The 18,031-nt window shown below is 57.0% G+C and overlaps 1 protein-coding gene across 6 annotated transcripts in view; it reads left to right on the top strand.

Annotated features, from left to right (window-relative positions):
- Positions 1 to 18,031, top strand: part of ERI3 (ERI1 exoribonuclease family member 3) — a 137,434-nt gene that overhangs the window by 104,553 nt on the left and 14,850 nt on the right. The window contains exon 8 of one of the 6 annotated variants that reach the window (XM_054212761.1): positions 2,611 to 2,777. The exons of the other annotated variants lie outside the window; for them this stretch is intronic. Coding sequence (XP_054068736.1) covers positions 2,611 to 2,660 — 50 coding nt within the window. The 3' untranslated portion in view covers positions 2,661 to 2,777. Of the gene's footprint in view, positions 1 to 2,610; positions 2,778 to 18,031 lie in introns of those variants that run through there. 6 annotated transcript variants of the gene reach the window in all.

Raw genomic sequence — 18,031 nt, 5'->3', positions numbered from 1 at the left:
TTTCCTTTTTTTTTTTTTTTTTTTTTTTTTACTCTTGTGTGCGCTCTCCCCTCCATGTGGGAGTGGATCTAAAGATAATTAGGATGTCTGGCTGCCTGGGAACCTGAGCCGGGGCTCTTTTGCTTTCAGTCATTTAAGTTTTCGACATCTCTCTGAAGGGACTTGGTGGCGCAGTGGATTACTGCGCGCCAGAGTGACAGAACACTCTTCTAATCGTAAACCCTTTTTAGAAAGGATTCTGCTCTCCCTTTTTCCCTGGGAGCAGCGGGGGGTATGTTCTGATCACTGCAGCTCTGTTCCCATACACGCTACAATGGGAAACTCAAGGTCTTTCAGCTGTTTCCTGCAGTTAACAAAGGAGGCACAGAAGAAAGAAAGGAAGGATGATTGAGTGTTTGTGTTGACTGCACTCACCCCTCCGTCCTACCCTGCCAAAAGTTGGTCCCTCGCCCGACCCTGCTGCCTGCCGGGGTGGGGGGTGCAATGGGTTCGTCACACCTTGCCCCTCACCTGAGGGCTCCTGGTCCCCGGAGAGAGCGGTTTTTGGAGGGGAGGGTGAGCCAGGCTGCGGGGCTCTGGGTGCCTGAGAAAAGTCGGGGTGCCGCCGTGCGCTCCTCCCAGCCCCGGCGGTGCCCGCTGGCTGGGGGTGCGCAGGAGGTAGGCGCGAGCCCCTCTCTTCTGGCTGGGAGCAGTTTGCAGCACCGCTGTCAGGCTAAGATTTAAGAGGGATTTGTGGATCGTCTGCTGTTCGCCGTGTCGCGATGCCCAGCTGCAGATCGGGGCAGGTTCATCTCAAGCCCCAGGCCTGGCTCAGCCCCAGCAGGACAGGGCTGGCGTCATCCTGGAGCTGCCCTCTTGCGTGACTGCTGATGTACCCCCCCTTCCTCTGGCTTCTGCTTTTAGGCTTTCCCCAGACTCACCCCACCAGCGGTGGGGACTATCTCCCTTGGCAAGAAGAGCAGATCTGCTCTCCCTCCCTCCCTCCCTGCCTCCCTCCCTCCCAAGCCACTTGTGGTCCGCAGCCCAACACCTGGCCCAATTCCTTTCCCCAGTGACAGATGAGAAACCTATTAAATATATTTTTCATATCACTCAAAAGGGTTGTTGGCATACTGGGAGCATGGGGAGAGGCTGATGGTTTGTATTATGTGTGCTCTGTCTTACCAGTCAGTCACCCAAACCCGGGAGCGTACAGACATAGAATCATAGAATCACAGAATGGTTTGGGTTGGAAGGGACCTTAAAGACCATCTAGTTCCAACCCCCCTGCCCTGGGCAAGGACACCTCCCACTAGACCAGGCTGCTCAAAGCCCCATCCAGCCTGGCCTTGGACACTTCCAGGGATGGGGCGTCCACAGCTTCCCTGGGCAACCTGTTCCAGTGTCTCACCACCCTCACAGTAAAGAATTTCTTCCTAGTATCTAATCTATATCTCCCCTCTTTCTGTTTGAAACCGGTACCCCTTGTCCTATCACTACACTCCCTGATAAAGAGTCCCTCCCCATCTTTCCTGTAGCCCCCTTTAGGGACTGACTAGGAGGTCTATGAACTGATCCGTACTAGAGGGAGCTTTGCGTTGCCTCAGACCCATCCTGCTGTTGGCTATTTGTCCCGTCCTGTCACTGAGCCTTGCAAGTCATCCCACACACACCTTGCTGGAACAGCCCTTGAACTGACCAAGCCCTGTCCCATGTTGTGCTGGGTAGGTGAGAGGCCTTGGAAGATCATTAACTTTCTAGAGAGCTTTTTCTGTAGAAAGTAGCGACGTAAAACACCGAGTGACATTTTGATTTTCCCGTGAATTCTTTTGGTGCCTTGGTGTCTCTGCGATGTGTCCCAGACAAGGCTAAATGGTAGTGCGTCTTCCCTTACCGGTGGGGAGGGGGAGAGTTTCCTGTTAATGAACATAAACATCTCGGTTAAGAGAATGGATTGCCTGCCCTGCTCTGCACTGGACTCCGGCGGAAGGTGTCTTTTGACATCATGCTGTCCTGCAACAGCATTGTGTCCTCAAACCTGCCCTTCTGCACCTGCATCCCAGCGGATCGCAAGGATGCTGCTCCTCTCGGGTTAGCCCTTGTCCCCAGGGGTCGGGGATCCACGTTGTCCCGGCTCTGGCCTCCTTGGGCAGCGCAGGGCAGGTGGCTGTGGGCACCACAGTCCCTCTCTGTGAGGAGGAGAGACTCCTGCCCCAAGTTTTCCCAAAGATCTTCCTTTAATGCGAATGGTGGCAGGGGTACAGAGGGGAGACTGCGTCAGCGAGGGACGCCGGGTTTAAAGCTGCCCCGCTTCACCTAATGAGAAACGATTGCGAGGTGCAGGAGGGGAAGGGGTAGCAGCCAGCCGGAGAGACTCCGCCGCAATTTAACAAGTTTCCATTCCCCTGAGTTCCCTGACAAGACCCCCCTCTAAGTCCGTACAGGAATTCATAAGAATAGGATAATTAGGATGTTTCAAAGCTGCGACCCTCAGAGGAGTCCTTGGATTAATCTGTTTTTTCCCTTAAAGACATCTGTAACTACAATCTTTGTTTCTCTCCTCTTCTTCCCCCCCCCTCCCCTTCTTTTCCCCCCTTGTCTGTCTCTGTATCTCCTGTCAAACCGTTGCAGACGTAAATGACAAAGAAATCAGAAAGAGAGATCAATGCAGTCCAAATTAGCACTTGGAGATAGACTGTGCTGGAGATGTCAGAGCCTGACCCCGGTTGATCTGCCAGCCTCCGCCGGTGATATTATGCAAATTGCATCCATCTGGCAGAGCCCAGCGAAGGACTAATGGGGCAGGGAGGGGGCCGTGGCCGGGCGCCTTTGGGAAGGGGAGAGAACTGGGGGTCTTTGGGGAGGGAGGGGGTCTGCGATTGGCGGGGGAGATAAGGTACTGCATTGGCTTCGTTTGCGCTCCTGGGTGGATTAAAAACCAAACTCCAGATAAGAGATAACCAAACTTCATTTCGCTTTTTATTTTATTCCTTATTGCTACCCCCACACAACCTAGTACCAAAAAGAAAGGGGGGAAAAAAAAAAAGATGGTTCTCGGCGCTCTTGTTTCCTGCACGTCATTACCACTGATGGCAGTTTGAGGGGAGAGACAAAGTCGGGGAAAGAAAGCAGAAAAAAAAGCCAGCTGCTTAAAAGACTGCTGTAATAGGAGCATGGATAATAGAAATCTCAAATTACGGTGATCGCCTTGTTAAGAAGTTTGAAAATACGGCCAGATTGTCTTTAATGAGAGAAATATGGCTGTTAGTTAGTGAAGGAGGAGGGAATGGACCTTGTTTCAAGATCTGTAGCTTGCCCATCAAAGAGGCACCGGCTGTTTCATTTCAAAATCCTGCTCCTCTGCCTGATATTAAAAATAGTTGTTAAAGGCTTTGACTAGCAAGACGATTCTCTTTGGCTTCCTACTCTCTCTCCACCTCCCCCAAAAGACTTCGCTAAGAGAGAACTTCTGCTTTAAAAAACGGCCAAGCAAAGAAAGAAAAGAGAGGAAAGTTTTGGGCCGTGGGGTGATGCTGCCTCTGGCACCCCGGGGTGCCCGGGACCCTCCGCGGCCGTCCCTGCCGTGGCAGAGGGCAGCTCCCTCCACGCCAGGATGAGTGCTGCGACGTGGTACCATCGCTGCTCTCCTCCTCCTGGCAGCCCTGACCCAAGCACGGGGTGGAAGAGGCTTTTTTGGCATCCGCAGCCCTGTTAAGCACCACGGTGCTGCTTTCCCTCTCTTTCCCCGGTGCCCGGGAAGCGGCGCTGGGCCAGGGCTGTGGCTGCGGAGAAGGGCTGTGACAGGAGCCAGGTCTGGCAGCTGCCCACCGGCCCCCGCCTCTCGTTAAGCACTAACGGGCACCTCGGTGCTGTTAGGCTCTGACCCATAACTTGTGTCTTGCCGCTGCGCTGACAGTCCCCTCTTCATTCTCCCCTGAAATCAAAGGATCGCATTAATTGGTTTAAGGATCGCTGCCCTGTGTCCTGAGTGGCCTGTTTAAGATAACGAACTTGGACTGTGTTAATAGCCGGTATAACTCGGCAGAGGATGCGGGGATAAGGCCTGGATGGGGAAGATGCCACTGGGTGGGGAAAATGGGCACTGAGGCATCGAAAATCTGTCTGGTGCTGTGTTTTTCCCTGTTTTTACAAAAATCAGTGTAATTCCCCCTCTCCCAAGTTGCTAACATGCTGAAATCCCAGGGCAAAGGGCTCTGGCCGCAGAGGAGGGCTGTGCCACCCGAACTGCTGCCCTTTCCCACTGTGTCCGCGCTCGCTTTGTGGGTCTGCAGCGGGATGAGAGGGGATCTGCTCTCCTCTTTATCCTCCATAGCATGAGGGTTTTCCCAGAGCCGCAGCCGCCACCGCACAGGCTGATCCCGGCTGTGCCATTAACCACCTGAGCTCTGGCTGGTTCCCAGTCCTGCAGGTGCTGCACTGGGATGGCGGCGTTTCCCTCTGTCCCCAAGAGTCCTGAGCAATCCTGCTCCAGCTTGGAAGCAGGGGCTCGAGAGCTCCCATCCGGTTTTGGCCAGGTGGTGGCCCAGGGATGCAGTGGTATCAGCAGGGCTGGGATGCGGTGACAGGTGGGCTACAGGAGTGTCCAGCCTCGTCCCCCTGCAACGCCAAGCTGATCTTTAACCATGGAAACACCCATTCCAAGTGACATGATCATAGTCATAGAATGGTTCGGGTTGGAAGGGACCTTAAAGATCATCCAGTTCCAACCCCCCTGCCCTGGGCAGGGACACCTCCCACTAGACCAGGCTGCTCAAAGCCCCATCCAGCCTGGCCTTGAACACTTCCAGGGATGGGACATCCACAACTTCTCTGGGCAACCTGTCCCAGTGCCTCACCACCCTCACAGTAAAGAATTTCTTCCTGATATCTAATCTAAATCTACCCTCTTTCAGTTTGAAATCGCTCCACTCCCTGATAAAGAGTCCCTCTGGGGGACTGGAAGGGGCTATAAGGTCTCCCTGGAGCCTTCTCTTCTCCAGGCTGAACAACCCCAGCTCTCCCAGCCTGTCCTCATAGCAGAGGGGCTCCAGCCCTCTTGATAATCTTTGTGGCCCTCCACTGGACCCACTCCAACAGCTCCATGTCCTTCTTGTGCTGAGGACTCCAGAGCTGCACGCAGTACTCCAGGTGGGGTCTCACCAGCGCAGAGCAGAGGGGCAGAATCACCTCCCTCGACCTGCTGGCCACGCTTCTTTTGGTGCAAAACGCCCCAGTGATGGAGAGCACCCGGCAGCCTTGGGTAAGTTTTCCTGCTGTAGTTAGCCTCGCTGTTAATTACACGTAGGCCCATAACGTGCCGGGGGAGCGACCGCCCAGCCGGAGGGGCTGTCTCTGTGCAGACCTTCCTGCTGCTCCCCAGCCCCGCGTTGCCCCGTGCTTTCCTGCCAGCCCCTCGGCGGCCGGCACGGTGCTGGCACTGCTGGTTGCCTGTGCCTGCAGGGACACGCGTGTCCCTGCCCGCTGCCACCTCTCAGCATCTTGCTGTGAAGCTGGCTCCGGCCATCAGCTGCAGCTGCCCGGGGCCAGCCGCCCGCTGTCGGGGGTCCGGGGGCCAGGACCCCTTTCGTGTCCTGTGTGTTTCCAACCAAGAACCAACGATTTGGCTTTATTTGCATGCCCCGGGGGAACTGGGAGCTTGGCAGCTGGGCCATCTCCAGCACCCACAAAGCCCTCTGCTAGTGCTCTCCCCCTCCAGAAGTACATATATAACAGCCGAGAGAGGCAGAGAGGGAGAGAAAAAGAGAGACAACGGCTTTGCCTCCACGCTCCCATCCAGAGCAGTCTCCTAATGAGAAGAATATGGCTGCTAGTTAGCAGAGGGGTGTGTCCTGTAGGCTAAAATGAGATAGTTACACTGCACTGATTGAAGGTTGAGGTTAGAGGGCAGCACAATTATGTTCAGGAGATTCAAGGGCTCTGTTTGATGCGGCAGTTCTAAGCTCCCAGCCAGTGTCAGTAGTTTAGCTCAGGGTTTCTTTTTTTTTTTTTTTTTTTTTTTTTTGTGGGCTAAAGACAGGAAGGATAAAAACTATGGGAATGAGTTGTTACTATTATTATAAAGTGGTGTGAGTTTTTTTGTTGTTTTTTTTTTTTTTAAGCCATCAGTTCACCCCCCTTTTGCTTAACTGTTTCCTGATCATTATTTTTTAAGCAGCTCAGAGGGAAGAAGAGCGCATCCCCTTCCCCCTGGAGAGTGACTGAATTTTCTCCCAGACGGGGAAGGTGATTTTTTTTTGTGCTTGTGCTTTGGCTGGGTTCTCTAACTGCGGATCAGGAAAGCAATTAGCAGTTCAAATTATGCCAAGGCCAAATTCTTTGTCTCAAAATCGCGGGTTAAGAGTTGCAAAAGAACCTTAATTGCCTGGTGCTGAACTAGGTGGTTTTTTTTCTGAGAGCATTTCCAGTGCTTAGGGCTGTTTATGGGGGGAAGTCCCTTGTGTTTCAGAAGCCCTGCAGTGGCACTGCCTTTTCCCAGAGCCTCCAGGAGTATCCAGGCACCTCACCAGTGTCCAAGCACCGCACCAGCATCCCCAGCTCCTCCAGCCTCTCCCCGCCACCAGCCGGCTCGCAGGCAACCGTGCATCCTCTCATCCATCCCAAGACAATCCTGGTCGCTGTCACCCTTCTCCGCTCTCCTGTCCTCTACCGCTACCTGTAGCTCTGGGTGCAGCCTGCCTGCACCCTCCTCCGCACTGCAGCGAGGCAAGGACCGCTCGCCGGTGACAGCAGCACATGGCAGCCCCGTGCTGCCCGTGCAAGGATGCTGTTCCTCGCTCGGCAGCAGCACCCAGCCGTGCCTAGGCCGAACACGGGCTGCCAGCCTGCCCGTGCCGGCCACCCCACCCCGAGGGGTGAGTGAAGGGGTGCCTGCCCCTTCCTCGCCTTGCCCACTCCCCGGGGCCCGTCCCCCCAGTCGCGTTTGTGTCCCAAACCCACCCTCAGTGTTGCCTTTTGGTCCGAGTGACAGCCTGTTTTATTTACTCTAGTGGTTCTCGGTTCTAAATGGTAATTCCTCCCTGAAGAAAATGTCTTTTCAGGATGAGCTGCCCATCAGCAGGGCTGGGGAGAGGGTGCTGGTGTCCCCGGCCTCTCTGCAGAGCCAGGCGTTAACCCCACAGGCAAGAACCCAGTAGGTGCAGGGAGCCGTGATGCCCAGGGAGCACCTTGGTCCCGGACGCGACCATGGCCGGGCTATCCTGGGGATGCCACGTCGTCAGGCAGGGCTGACCAGGACGGACGCATCCCGAGCATCACGGCTCGTCCCCGTGCAGCCCGTTTGGCACAGTGTCACACGCCGCCGCTGCCACAGCTCCCCGTCATCCCAGCTGCAATTAGGGATTGATGGATTGTCCCCTGGCCGGGGTCTCGGTACGGTCCCCCCGAAGGGGACGCAGCACGCACAGAGGTGGGCAGTGGCCCGCTGGGCTGCCGCCGTCGAACAACAATTTCTAATCTTGATTGGAGAGGAGGGCGGCAGGCTGGGGGGGGAGGAATCGGAGATAAATGTTAGCTCATTTCTTAAGTAATTAGTTACCTCCTCATCCCCGTGTTGTAATTGTGAACAAGCTGTAATGTTTAATTAGTGTGTAAATGAAACCCCAATTTCATAATGGCTGCGGTGACAGCGCTAAGTGAGACAGGCACAGAAGGGGCCGCATTGTTTCAGCGGGAGATGAAGCTGTCGCCCAGCAAGCCGAGCGTCTCTGGGAGAAAATGGAAATGATAAACGAAGTGAGGCTAATTAGCAAAATCATACAGGCCCCACTGATGGTTCTCATCAAGGGGAGGTAATGAAGCGGGTGGGCCAAGCTGAGGGGGGATTAATTGGAGCCGATTCCTGCACACATACAGACGCCGTAGACCAGGCGACGCAGGGATGCAAACTTTCCTGCTTTGCTTCTCTCGCCCTTCCCCAGGACCCGGCCGTGGGGAGAGCCTGCGGGGAGCAGGGAACAAGACCGGGAGCTGGTGCTGGAGCAGGCAGGGTGCGGGTGCAGGGGAATGTTCCCTGCCTGGGGGTGTCTGGGCAGGGGCACATGGGCACCCACCCCACAGAAAGCGTGGTGCGAGGGCTCTGAAACATCAGAGAGCCACTGCAGGGCTGGTGTATAGCCCAAGGCGGTTATAACCCTCCCTTAGCTCCTTTCAGGTCCCTCCACCACTCGCTGTATTTTGAGTGTAGATGTTTGGAGAGTAAGTAAAGTACCGCTGGGTGCTGGGAAAGGGGTGAATCCCCCCCTGCTCACCCTCTGGGTGAGGGTCTCTGCAGCCCCCGATGCCCGTGGCAGCCCGGCATGGTGGCTGAGCCAGAGCTCGCTGCAGCGGGGGAACCCGGGGCGTCGCGGAGCTGAACTTTATCCTTCCGAGCCGTGTGAGAAATGCCCTTTCGAGAGCTGCTGGCGCACAACCCTGATCACGTTGCATTACTTACTGACATTTCGGGGAATGCGTAGAGCCCCGCTCCCGGTGGGCTCGGCCCCAACCACCCCATCCCTGCCGTGGACAGGGGAGGCAGTCCCCAAACCTGCTCTTTACCTGCTGCCAATTCACCCGTGGGGCCCTGGTGATATCGGGAGCGAGCAAAAGCCTTGCCAAGTAGAAGAGAGGACGGCAATACCTGTCTGTCTGGGCTTGCATCTGTCTGTCTGTCCGAGCAGGTTGTTCCTAGTGGTGACAGCCCTGCACATGGAGCTGCGGGACCATGAGTGGGTCTTTCCCGTGTCTCAGCCGCCTTTTCTGCCAAAAAAAATGGCAGGGTGAGCTGTCTGCATGGGAAGTGCCAGTGCCTGGGATGTCCGGTGCCTGCCCAGAGTCACCGCGTCCCTCCCTCGTGGCATCTCCGAGCCCCCCGCCGCCTCTGCTGCTGAGTAATGAGAGATTTCCCCGGGCCTCCGAGGGCTCTAAAGAGGGGCTGAGCAATATTATTTATTCAGTTGTTTACAGAAGCGTTTGATCGGGAATAGTTCTTCACTGCCAGCCTGTTGTGTATTATTCATTGCAATAATCTCTGCAGATTGTGATAAACTGTAACTGCGGCGGGGCAGCGCGGAGCTGGGCTGTACTGCCACCGCTGCCTGCACCGGCCTCTAAAATATCGGCAGCTGCAATCATAAATCTCAATTTACAAGTGGGACTATTGCAGGGGGAGTTATAGTTATACTAATGATTACTTCTCTGTCTTATTTTTCATGTTGCAACAGAGTAATAAATTTTTAAGAACAGCCTGGGCAAAGCGTTAGCGAAGCCTGTGCGTCCCCTGGCTGCGCTGTCGGCAGAGAGCGGCGTTCCCGGTCTCCCACGGGCATCTCGCCGGCAGGGCACCTGCTTCACTTCAAGGAGGTGACACAAAGTGGGGGCTTTGCGTCCCCGCACCGGGAGAGGTGTGTTAGAAACTCCCCGCAAGCACCGTGGGGCAGCGGGCTGGAGCATCGTTTCAGGGTCACTTCTGACATTTGCTGTCCTGGAGAAGAGACTTCAGCTCCCTGCCTCAGTTTCCCTGCTGGGAATGGGGGCTGAGACCCCCCTGGTGCTGAGCTAGTGTTTTCAGACTCAGGAGATCCTGGGGTTGATGATGCCAAAAGATGGGAATTTGATGGCCAAGAGTGGAGCTGATGTTTGAGGAGGGTGTCCTGTCCCTGTACCTCACCACCGTCCCAGCGCTGGGGCTTTCTTGGAGATGGAGGGGTGGGAGCTGCCGTTTCACAGGTGGTGTGCCTGTGGCGTGGAAACAGGATGATGGCTTGGTCGGTCCCAGCTGGAGGAAAGTCCCAGTTCCTGGAGGACAGCGAGGGTCAGCAGGGAAAGCTCTGGCTAGAGGAACCCAGACCCTGTTCCCATCCCCGTCTCTGATCACCCAGTGGCATCCTTCCTGGCCGAGTCTCCGTGGGGGCACCCCCCAAAGACCAAGTCTCTTCCCCAGAAGGCAGCGGTGGGACGCGGGGTTCAGCGAGCATTTCCCGAGTGTTTATCACAGCTCCGAGGTCTGTGATGTGAGGCCTCTGATGGATGCCTCCATTCACAGACTTGACATTATGATGTACAGGGAGCCTAGAGACATATAGATTTTCAAAGTGGCCACTTTGAGCATAATTATAAATATCCAGCCTCTTTACATAGTGAATTGCTGCCAGTAAAAGAAGGGCCCTGGGAGGGCTGAAATTCTGGCATCCAGGCTTTCTTGAGAAAGGAGCCTTGGCAGAGGTTCCCCACCCATTTTGGGATGCCAGGAAGGGATGGGTATTAAGGGATGATGCCTTTCCCGTCCTGTGCCCCCCTCACAGCTCCTCCCCCCTTCCCCTCGGTGCTGGCAGCGTCTCTCACCAGGGGACATCTCCCAGTCACTGTCTAGGGCCCTCTCCTCCCCTGCTTGTCTACACCAGCACACTGCAACCTGATTTTAACCGCTTCCGAGTGGCTGGCTCGCCTTCCAGATCACAGCACAGGGCATCAGGGGCATCAGGGAGCTGGGGCAGGCGCTCCCAGTCCCTGTGCCTGATCCATGGCCTCAGGGACACAGCGAAGGAGAGGTCTTCCCCTAGCTCATGGCCAGCTCATCTCCTCCCGCTTGCCTTTGGAGCATCACAGCCCACACAGGGCTGGGACTCGGCATAGAGGGACCGGTATTCAGGTGGGCAGGCGAAGATCCCGCCAGCGGGATGGGTGCTGGGTGCCAACCCTGTAGCTGAGACCCGGGCACAGTCAGGAGCTCCCCCACATGCCCACTTGGACCCACAGGCTCCTAGAAAAAAAGACAACTGTCCTGGAGGAAACCATCTGGAAGTCTCTTTGTCATGCTTTTCGCTTGTGGTTTGGATGGCATCAGAGCATCACCGCGTCCCTCCCCACGCCAGAGCCGGGGTGAGCGTGCCCAGGGGAGGGTGCCTGTCCCTGTGCATCAGCATTTGGGCTCAAACAGGTGTCGGTCATCGCCTTCCCCAGCGTGGGACTGGGGCACACTGGAATATGGCAGGGAAAAATGAAGGGGATGTTTGCGGATTTGTGTTCTGTTTGCGAGCAGGGTCTGGAGGAGAGAAGGTCAAAGAAGAAAATTGGAGCTGAATTGAAATCAATGGCAGGTAGAGATGAAAGCGGTGCCCCAATTAACTGCAGCAAGCTGAGGGGAGGTTGGGGGATGGCTCTAGCTCTCCAGGTTAGGATCCCCCAGCGGACCCTGGTTCTGCTCTGTAGAGGTGTGAATGCTGCAGTTGGCCCAGGCAAACAGGGACCATGGCTGGGGGCCTGGGCCGAGGATGTTGGGTCAAGGACGTTGCCAGTAGGCAAGGGCTGGAGTAGCTGGAGGCTGCGGATGGCAGCCAGGAGACCTACGTGGTTTGGGAGTGGATTGAATCCCATTCCCTCCTTCCTTCTCTGCACATCTTGCCAGGCTCGGTCTCCCTCCCCATCCCCATCCCAACTCTTTGTCCTCATTTCCTTGTCCCGGTCCCTTCCCCCATTTCTCTGGTATCATCCCAGCTCCCCCCGCCACCGTTTCCTCCTGCTTTGCCTGCCCCCCCGACTTCAGCTCTTGTTGGCGCAAGTGTTTCAATGAAGTGGTTTCCTCCCTCGTGCTTCCTGGGGAAGTCATCGAGCGCCCGGAGAGCCGGGTTCCCGCTCCCCACGCAGGTGCTTGGGGCGGGTGCCGGCGGGGGGGGCGGGTTGCAGCAGCTGGGAGCAGGGGACCAGCCCGGGGATGAGCGTCAGCGCACGTGCGGCCACCCGGGGCCGCGGGCAGGGCTGGCTTTGCCCAAAGTTGGCGAGATGCCGATGGGAAATCCAAAATGCTCCCTGGCCCCAAAATCACCTTCCCACCAGACTTCAAGGCTTTGTTCCAAAACATCTGGGCACACACAAAAAAACACCCCAACCCAACAACAACTAGCTGGAATTCAAGGGAAATAGCGACATATTTTTCATTCTTGTTGATGGCAATGTATTTATGGTTTGGGCTGGAATTTCCTGGGAAAAAAATTCAGCGTGAGTCGGACATGCACATGCAATATCTCATCAGAACCACTGAACTTTGGGGAAAAATCAGGGTAGTCGTGTCAGAGCAAGGGGGAGCCACCAGCCCCTCTTTTTCCCCAATACACACCCCTTCACCTGCTCCTGGGGCCGGAACAGCCTGGAACCCGGCTCCGGTGGCCCCATTCCCACAGGGATCTGGCTTTGCTCTCTCCGGCAGCCCTGTGCACTGCAGCATGTTGCACATCACCCAAGGAACATTAATTAACATTGCTGGAAGATCTTAGGAAAGGTGCAATTTGAATGATCTGGCACCGCAGTCATTCAGATGCTGAGTTAATTCAATCCTTGCACACAGTGCTCCTACAGATTGTTGGCTTTAAACAAACAGCAGTGACAGATTTGTTGCTGCGGAAATGCGGTCATTAAGTCGGGAGCGTGCGTTTGACCTGAAAGCGATTGAGTGATGGATGCAAGTCATTTTAAAGCTGCAGCAGCCAAAAGGATGCTCCTTTTGGAGAGCAATCTTGCATCTGAGGAGTGTAAATAATTTAAACAAACAAGTAAAGTCAGGTGAAAGCAGTACCGTTGGCCGCTCTATTGTATCACGGCACTCAATGCACAGCGGGGCAGTGCTGCCGGCTCCGTGGCGGAGGAGAGCTCCTTTGCGCGGCGCTGGCATGAAGAGGTGCAAGGTGCCAGCTTTGGGGCTGTCCCTGGGGAGAAACGGTACCGGCCGAGCTTGCGTCACTTCACAGTCACTCGAGGGAGCTGCACACCCGCTGCTCTCTGGGTGCGAGCGCCGTGGCATCCCCGAGGAGCAGGGACCAAAGCGGCGCGGTGGAGGTCACCCTCGTGTCCTGGTGGAGCAGGACCCAGATGTCCTGCAGTGTGGGACGGTCCCACTCCGGCCACTCCTCTTGTTGAGCCGAAGGAGCCTGATGTCGCCTTGGCTTCCAGATGCCCAGGTCTGTCTTGTCTGGTCCAACAAGGGTGCTTTGGGGAGCCAGGAGCTGAGCACGCTGTTGGGCTGCTGCTCCGTGCCAGCCTTGCTGTGAGCCATCCTCTCCCTGCTGGTCATGATCCTCTCATCCCCAGGCTGGGAGCTGGGAGGGAGCGTTGGATCCGCACCGGTCACGTCGCATGGGTCTGCGCCTTCCGCCGCTGGAATTGGCGTCCCAGTAATGAGGCTGGTAGTTACTGTGCATTGGAAGCAGCCATTGCTTAAGCCTCAATATCTCGGCCATTTAATTTAATGGGGTTTTTTAAATACCAAAAGCAATTAAGTTCACATTGTGAGCTAATCGCCTACAAAATTTCATTTCAAAGATGCTCAGACTGTTTGTGAGGGAATTGCTGAAAAGAGACCCAAATATGCCACCGTGTCTGTCCGTTTGTCCTTCTCTGCCTTCCCTTTTTCCCAGCCAGGGCCAGGCAGACTTCTTAAAAGGAAACAACCACCTTCTCAGTCTCCTGCTTTTCTGACGGGTTTTTTTCCATGGTGTGAATTTTAGATGCGCAAAAGTTAAATGCCAGTTTAACTGGTGATGGGAATACGGCTTAGCTGGTAGCGCAGGAGTAAAACACAAGGGATTTAAGGTCTGGCTGATGGGCAAAAGCCAGATTGGCGTTGTTGGGGAGCGGGTGTGCACGCAGCTGTGTACCCGGGATGGGAGGGGATGGTGGGAGCTCTGCCCATAAGCGTGCGTTACGCGCTGCCTTGAGGAGCACCCAAACCTGGCACAAGCCCTTTCTCTTTGGAAAGGCATCCCGGGCGAGCTGTTTGCAGCGTGTCCGCCCCATCCCTCAGCAGCTCTCCCCACGTGCCTGCCTTCCCGCTCCTCCTCCAGCCCCGGCAGCCCCAGCCCATTGGCATCCATCCCGCAGGGGCCAGCTTGCCTGTAGGCTGCACGGCTTTATCGGATTGGAGAAGAGCTGGTGGTCTTTGCCAGAGATTACTTGTTCTCCTAAACAGCCGTGTTACTGAATACGGAATAATCCCCCCTCAACAGCCAGCTGTGGGTTTCGTTTCCTGCACTGTGGCTATCGTGTTAACGCTCTCTCCTTAAAGCACCTTTGCCGGCTGAGCCACCCGCGTGCTGCCTGTCACCCGGCACGATGGGCAGAGGCTCGCTCCGCACTGCTCCTGTCCCCGGCGCCTTCGGCTGAGCCATGTGCTACCACCCCCTTTCGACACAGCGTTGCCTGGTCCGGGCCCCTCTTGCCATCCTCCCCGGCCGCTTTCCCTGGCCGGCAGCGGGAAGGTGATTTATGGAGTCCCACACGCACCCGGTGAGTCCGGCTCTCTGCGTTTCAGGGAGATCCATCGCGCAGGGAGGGGAGGTCACCGCGTTGCAGGTTTGCTAACCTTGCCCGCTTATTAAAAATGGTAAAAGCCTCCCTCAGGACTCATGAAGTATAGATCCAGAGAGCTCCATATGCTGTTTCCCTTAATGAGATGTCTGCCTGAAGAGCAATAGCAAAACACACCATCCAGTTCAGGGTCCCTATAGCTAGATGGCCTGGCTGTAAACAGAGCCGTCCGTCTTAATGGGCTATCGTGTAAAAACTTCTCCCAGTCAATAAATCAAAGGGGCTCCATTTATATCATGTGCTGCCTTCGCTATTAGGCTGCCTCTGGATGGCATGTTCTGATACAGAGCTCCCCAGGACCGCCAGCGAGGCCGGAGGCTCTAATGGGCATTTAATTTAGGCTTCCCCTTGCCGGCACCCGCGCGGAGCTCAGAAGCTGGGGCTCGGCGGGGGATCCCCCGTGGTTTGGGATGGCTGTGCTGTGCGGGAGAGGGCACCCATGGATCGGGACCTGGCTGGCGTCACCTCCCCTGCCCTGCTGGGTAGGAGCCTCTGGTGTACAGGGGACACTTGGGGAGCTGCCGGGGACTGGACCTCCCCCGGGAAGGGGTGCATGGGGGCTGGCAAGCACCCCTGCTCGTCCGGGAGCAGCGGCAGCAGCCTGGCGCAGGTATTTATTTTTCATTCTCTCCCTTGTGCTGCTTGGATTGCCACCGGAGGGAAGTTCCGCTCCAGCCACCATCCCAGGCAGAGATATTAGTCCTCATTACTAATTAAAGGAAGCAGGAGTAATTGACGGATGGTGGATGGCAGGGGAGCCGATGTGATGAACGGCCCCTGTCCCTGTGCCGGGGACGCATGCTGAGCGCTACCTGTTAGCTACAAATAAACAAACCTGATAAATAATAAATAGTTTGAGAAGAGTGGCCGAGCATTATTTAAATTAATAGGGATTAGAGGGAGAGGCCTGAAAGAGCATTCCTCCGGATGAGCTATCCCCGGACGGGCAGGGACTCATTTGTTGCAGACTGGAGTAAACAAGGAGATGGGGAGGATTCATCACAGCGGGGCCTCGCGGCGCTGCTCGGGCTTTTAGTGGCATGGACGCACTTTTCCCGGCCACCCCTACGCCAGGGCTCCCCGTGTCCCTGCCGCCCCACCGGTGTCACCGGGCTGTCCCACCTGCTGTGCGGGGCTGGGGCGTCGGGAGCGGTGGGGGAGCCGGGGTGCTGCGGTGGAGCAGAGGGGAGCAGATGCTCGGCTCCGGCTGTGCGGTGGCGCGGCTGCCGCGGGGTGCCACGCTGCGGCAGGGCACCCCAAAAGTTTTCACGGCTGATGGGGGCCCAAGCTGTGCCGCAGCTGCTGCCTGCCTGCGCCCAGGCGCTCGCTGCCAGCCACAATTTGGTCCCAGCCGGCGAATTCAGCTGCTGTGGGGGGGCTCTTCTTACCCCCTGACATTTGGATAACCCCCCCACCACCGCCTGCTCAGAGCTGGGGGGCTGGGGGTGGCGGAGGGAGGTGGGAGGGACGCGGAGGGAGGGCGGGCGGTCTGCTCGCTATCGCATCTACTCCATCTTATCGCCACGGTAATTTGATGATAAAAAATAATCCGAGGCTGGAAAGGAAACATGTGTAGTGGAGTAAAGATTGAATGTAGGTGGATTGTGCCCTGGGGCGGCGGCTGGGAGATAGAAGGAAATGTCCTTCTGTTTGACATACTGCGGAGACGCGGCCCCGCAGCCCCCGCCTCGCCGAGCCCTGCCCGCGGCGTGGGCAGCCCACCGGCCCGTGTACCGGGCTGGAGGGTCCCCGCTGCGTCCCCCTGCCACCTCCTGCCCCTCCGCCTGCGCCCCATGCACCCCCGGCACCCCACGGGGTGCTGCCCCCTGCCCGGCCACCCCGCAGCTCCCTCCCGGCGTGCTTCTGATTTATTTTTTTTTTTCCCTTTGGTTATGCTTCACAACTCATTTTATCAGCTGTCAGTAGCCAAATGTCTTTTTTAAGGAGTGGGTTATAGTCACTAATGTACTGAATGCTATTGCACTGGCTGCAGTTAGTGTTCCACGGCTAAATTACTATAATTAATGTTCCACTAGAACTGTTTGTAACAGGCGGCTGCGGGAACCCCGGGTCTGGGCTTTCACAGCCACTGAATTATCTCTCCTCCCCAGAGAAAGAGCTTCTCGCGAGGGGAGGGCTGAGGTCAGCACCGGGACAGGCAGGCACGAGCCGAGCTGGGATCCAGTGGATCCCGCAATGCAGACCCCCCTGCCATGTTCCCCCGTCTCGGCTGCTCTGCAGCTGGGATGTGCCACGACACCGTCACATCACCCACCGGCCCCAGGGCTTCGCTCGCCGCCCTCCACGAGTTGCGTTACGAAGACGGAATGCGATGTCTAGAGAAAAAGCTCCCTGAAACCTCGCAAAGGGCAGTGGGTGGAGACGTTTCCCCAGTGCCACAGCAAGGCAGCACCCAAAACCATCCCTGCTCCCCTCCTTGGCCTCCCAGCGAGGCCGGCGGCGCAGGGAAAAGACATTTGCTCGGCGGGCAGGGAGGCGCGCGCACACCCCTTGTTTCGCTAAATGCATTCGTTCAATACCTGCAACAAACAGATTAGCCGGGGCTTTATCAGGGACAAGAGAAGGGAGAGCAATGTGATAATGGTTTTCAGCAAATCCTCGGGCTGTCACAGATTAGAGCGGCCGCGGCAGGAGCATTATCAGCCCTTTCCTCCTCTCCCCATCGCCTCCCCCTTTGTCTCCTCTCGCCATCGGATTTCTCCAGCCAATCTATCCCGGCAAGAGCCGGGCAGATACAAGAAGAAGTCGGTTTCCATCTGATCCGCGATTGGTTTTTCCCGGCAGCCGATCCGTGTCGCAGCATCGATCCGCAGCCCCCACCCCCCCGGCACTCGTCACCTTGCGTGTCTGGAGAGGAAGGTGGCGGAGGGACAGGGAACATGGAGGGGGGGACGTGCTTTAAACTTGCTGCGTGCCATTGATCTGCAGGCGGGAGCATGGCCAGGCCGGCCCTGACAGGCAGGAGGGGCACGAGCCGCCTGCCCTCATCAGAGGAGTTTAAATGGCTGCGACCTTCTCGTTGAAGGGAGGAATGGCTTCAGAGGGCCAGCGGGAGGAGGGGGCCGAGTCCCGGTCCCCAGGGAGGGTGGTCAGGAGCTGCCAGACCCTCACTGTCCCGCTGAGGGGCAGCTCGGTCAGTCGGGCACGGGGGGCCTGCCGGGAGCCCTCCTCTCTCGGAGGGGACGCCCACTGCACCGACGTCCCCATCTCTGCTCCCTGGTGCTCAGTGCCACCCCGCAGTGCGGCCGGGCACGAGCAGGGACCCCCTGTGCCAGGAGAGGAGCTGTCGGTGGGAGCTGTTGGGTTAACCCCCATGGGTGGGCAGCTTTCTGGGGAGACCTGAAGCTGCGGGGGGGGGGGGGGGGGGGGGTCGCTTTTTCCTTATGGAGTTTAGGGACAAGGCTGCTGAGGGCTGCCTGCAGACAACCGGTGGCACCAGGCGCAGGAGTTTGAGACGCCTGTAGATGCTCAGAGGCCATTGCCCAACGGGCAGGGCAGCGGTGCCGTTCCGGGCAGCATGCTGCATCCTTGACATCAAGCTGGGAAGTCACAATGTGACCGTCTGTGCCACCTGCCGCCCCCCTGTACCCCTCTGCCGGGCTCCTGGCAGGGTAGAGCTATGGCTGCTCTGCCTCATCCGGCCCTCCCTGGCTCACCCCGGGGATGGCGTGCGGGC

The sequence above is a fragment of the Rissa tridactyla genome, chromosome 8 (assembly GCF_028500815.1).
Source record: "Rissa tridactyla isolate bRisTri1 chromosome 8, bRisTri1.patW.cur.20221130, whole genome shotgun sequence".
NCBI lineage: Eukaryota > Metazoa > Chordata > Aves > Charadriiformes > Laridae > Rissa > Rissa tridactyla.
This window is presented reverse-complemented; position numbering and strand designations above follow the sequence as displayed.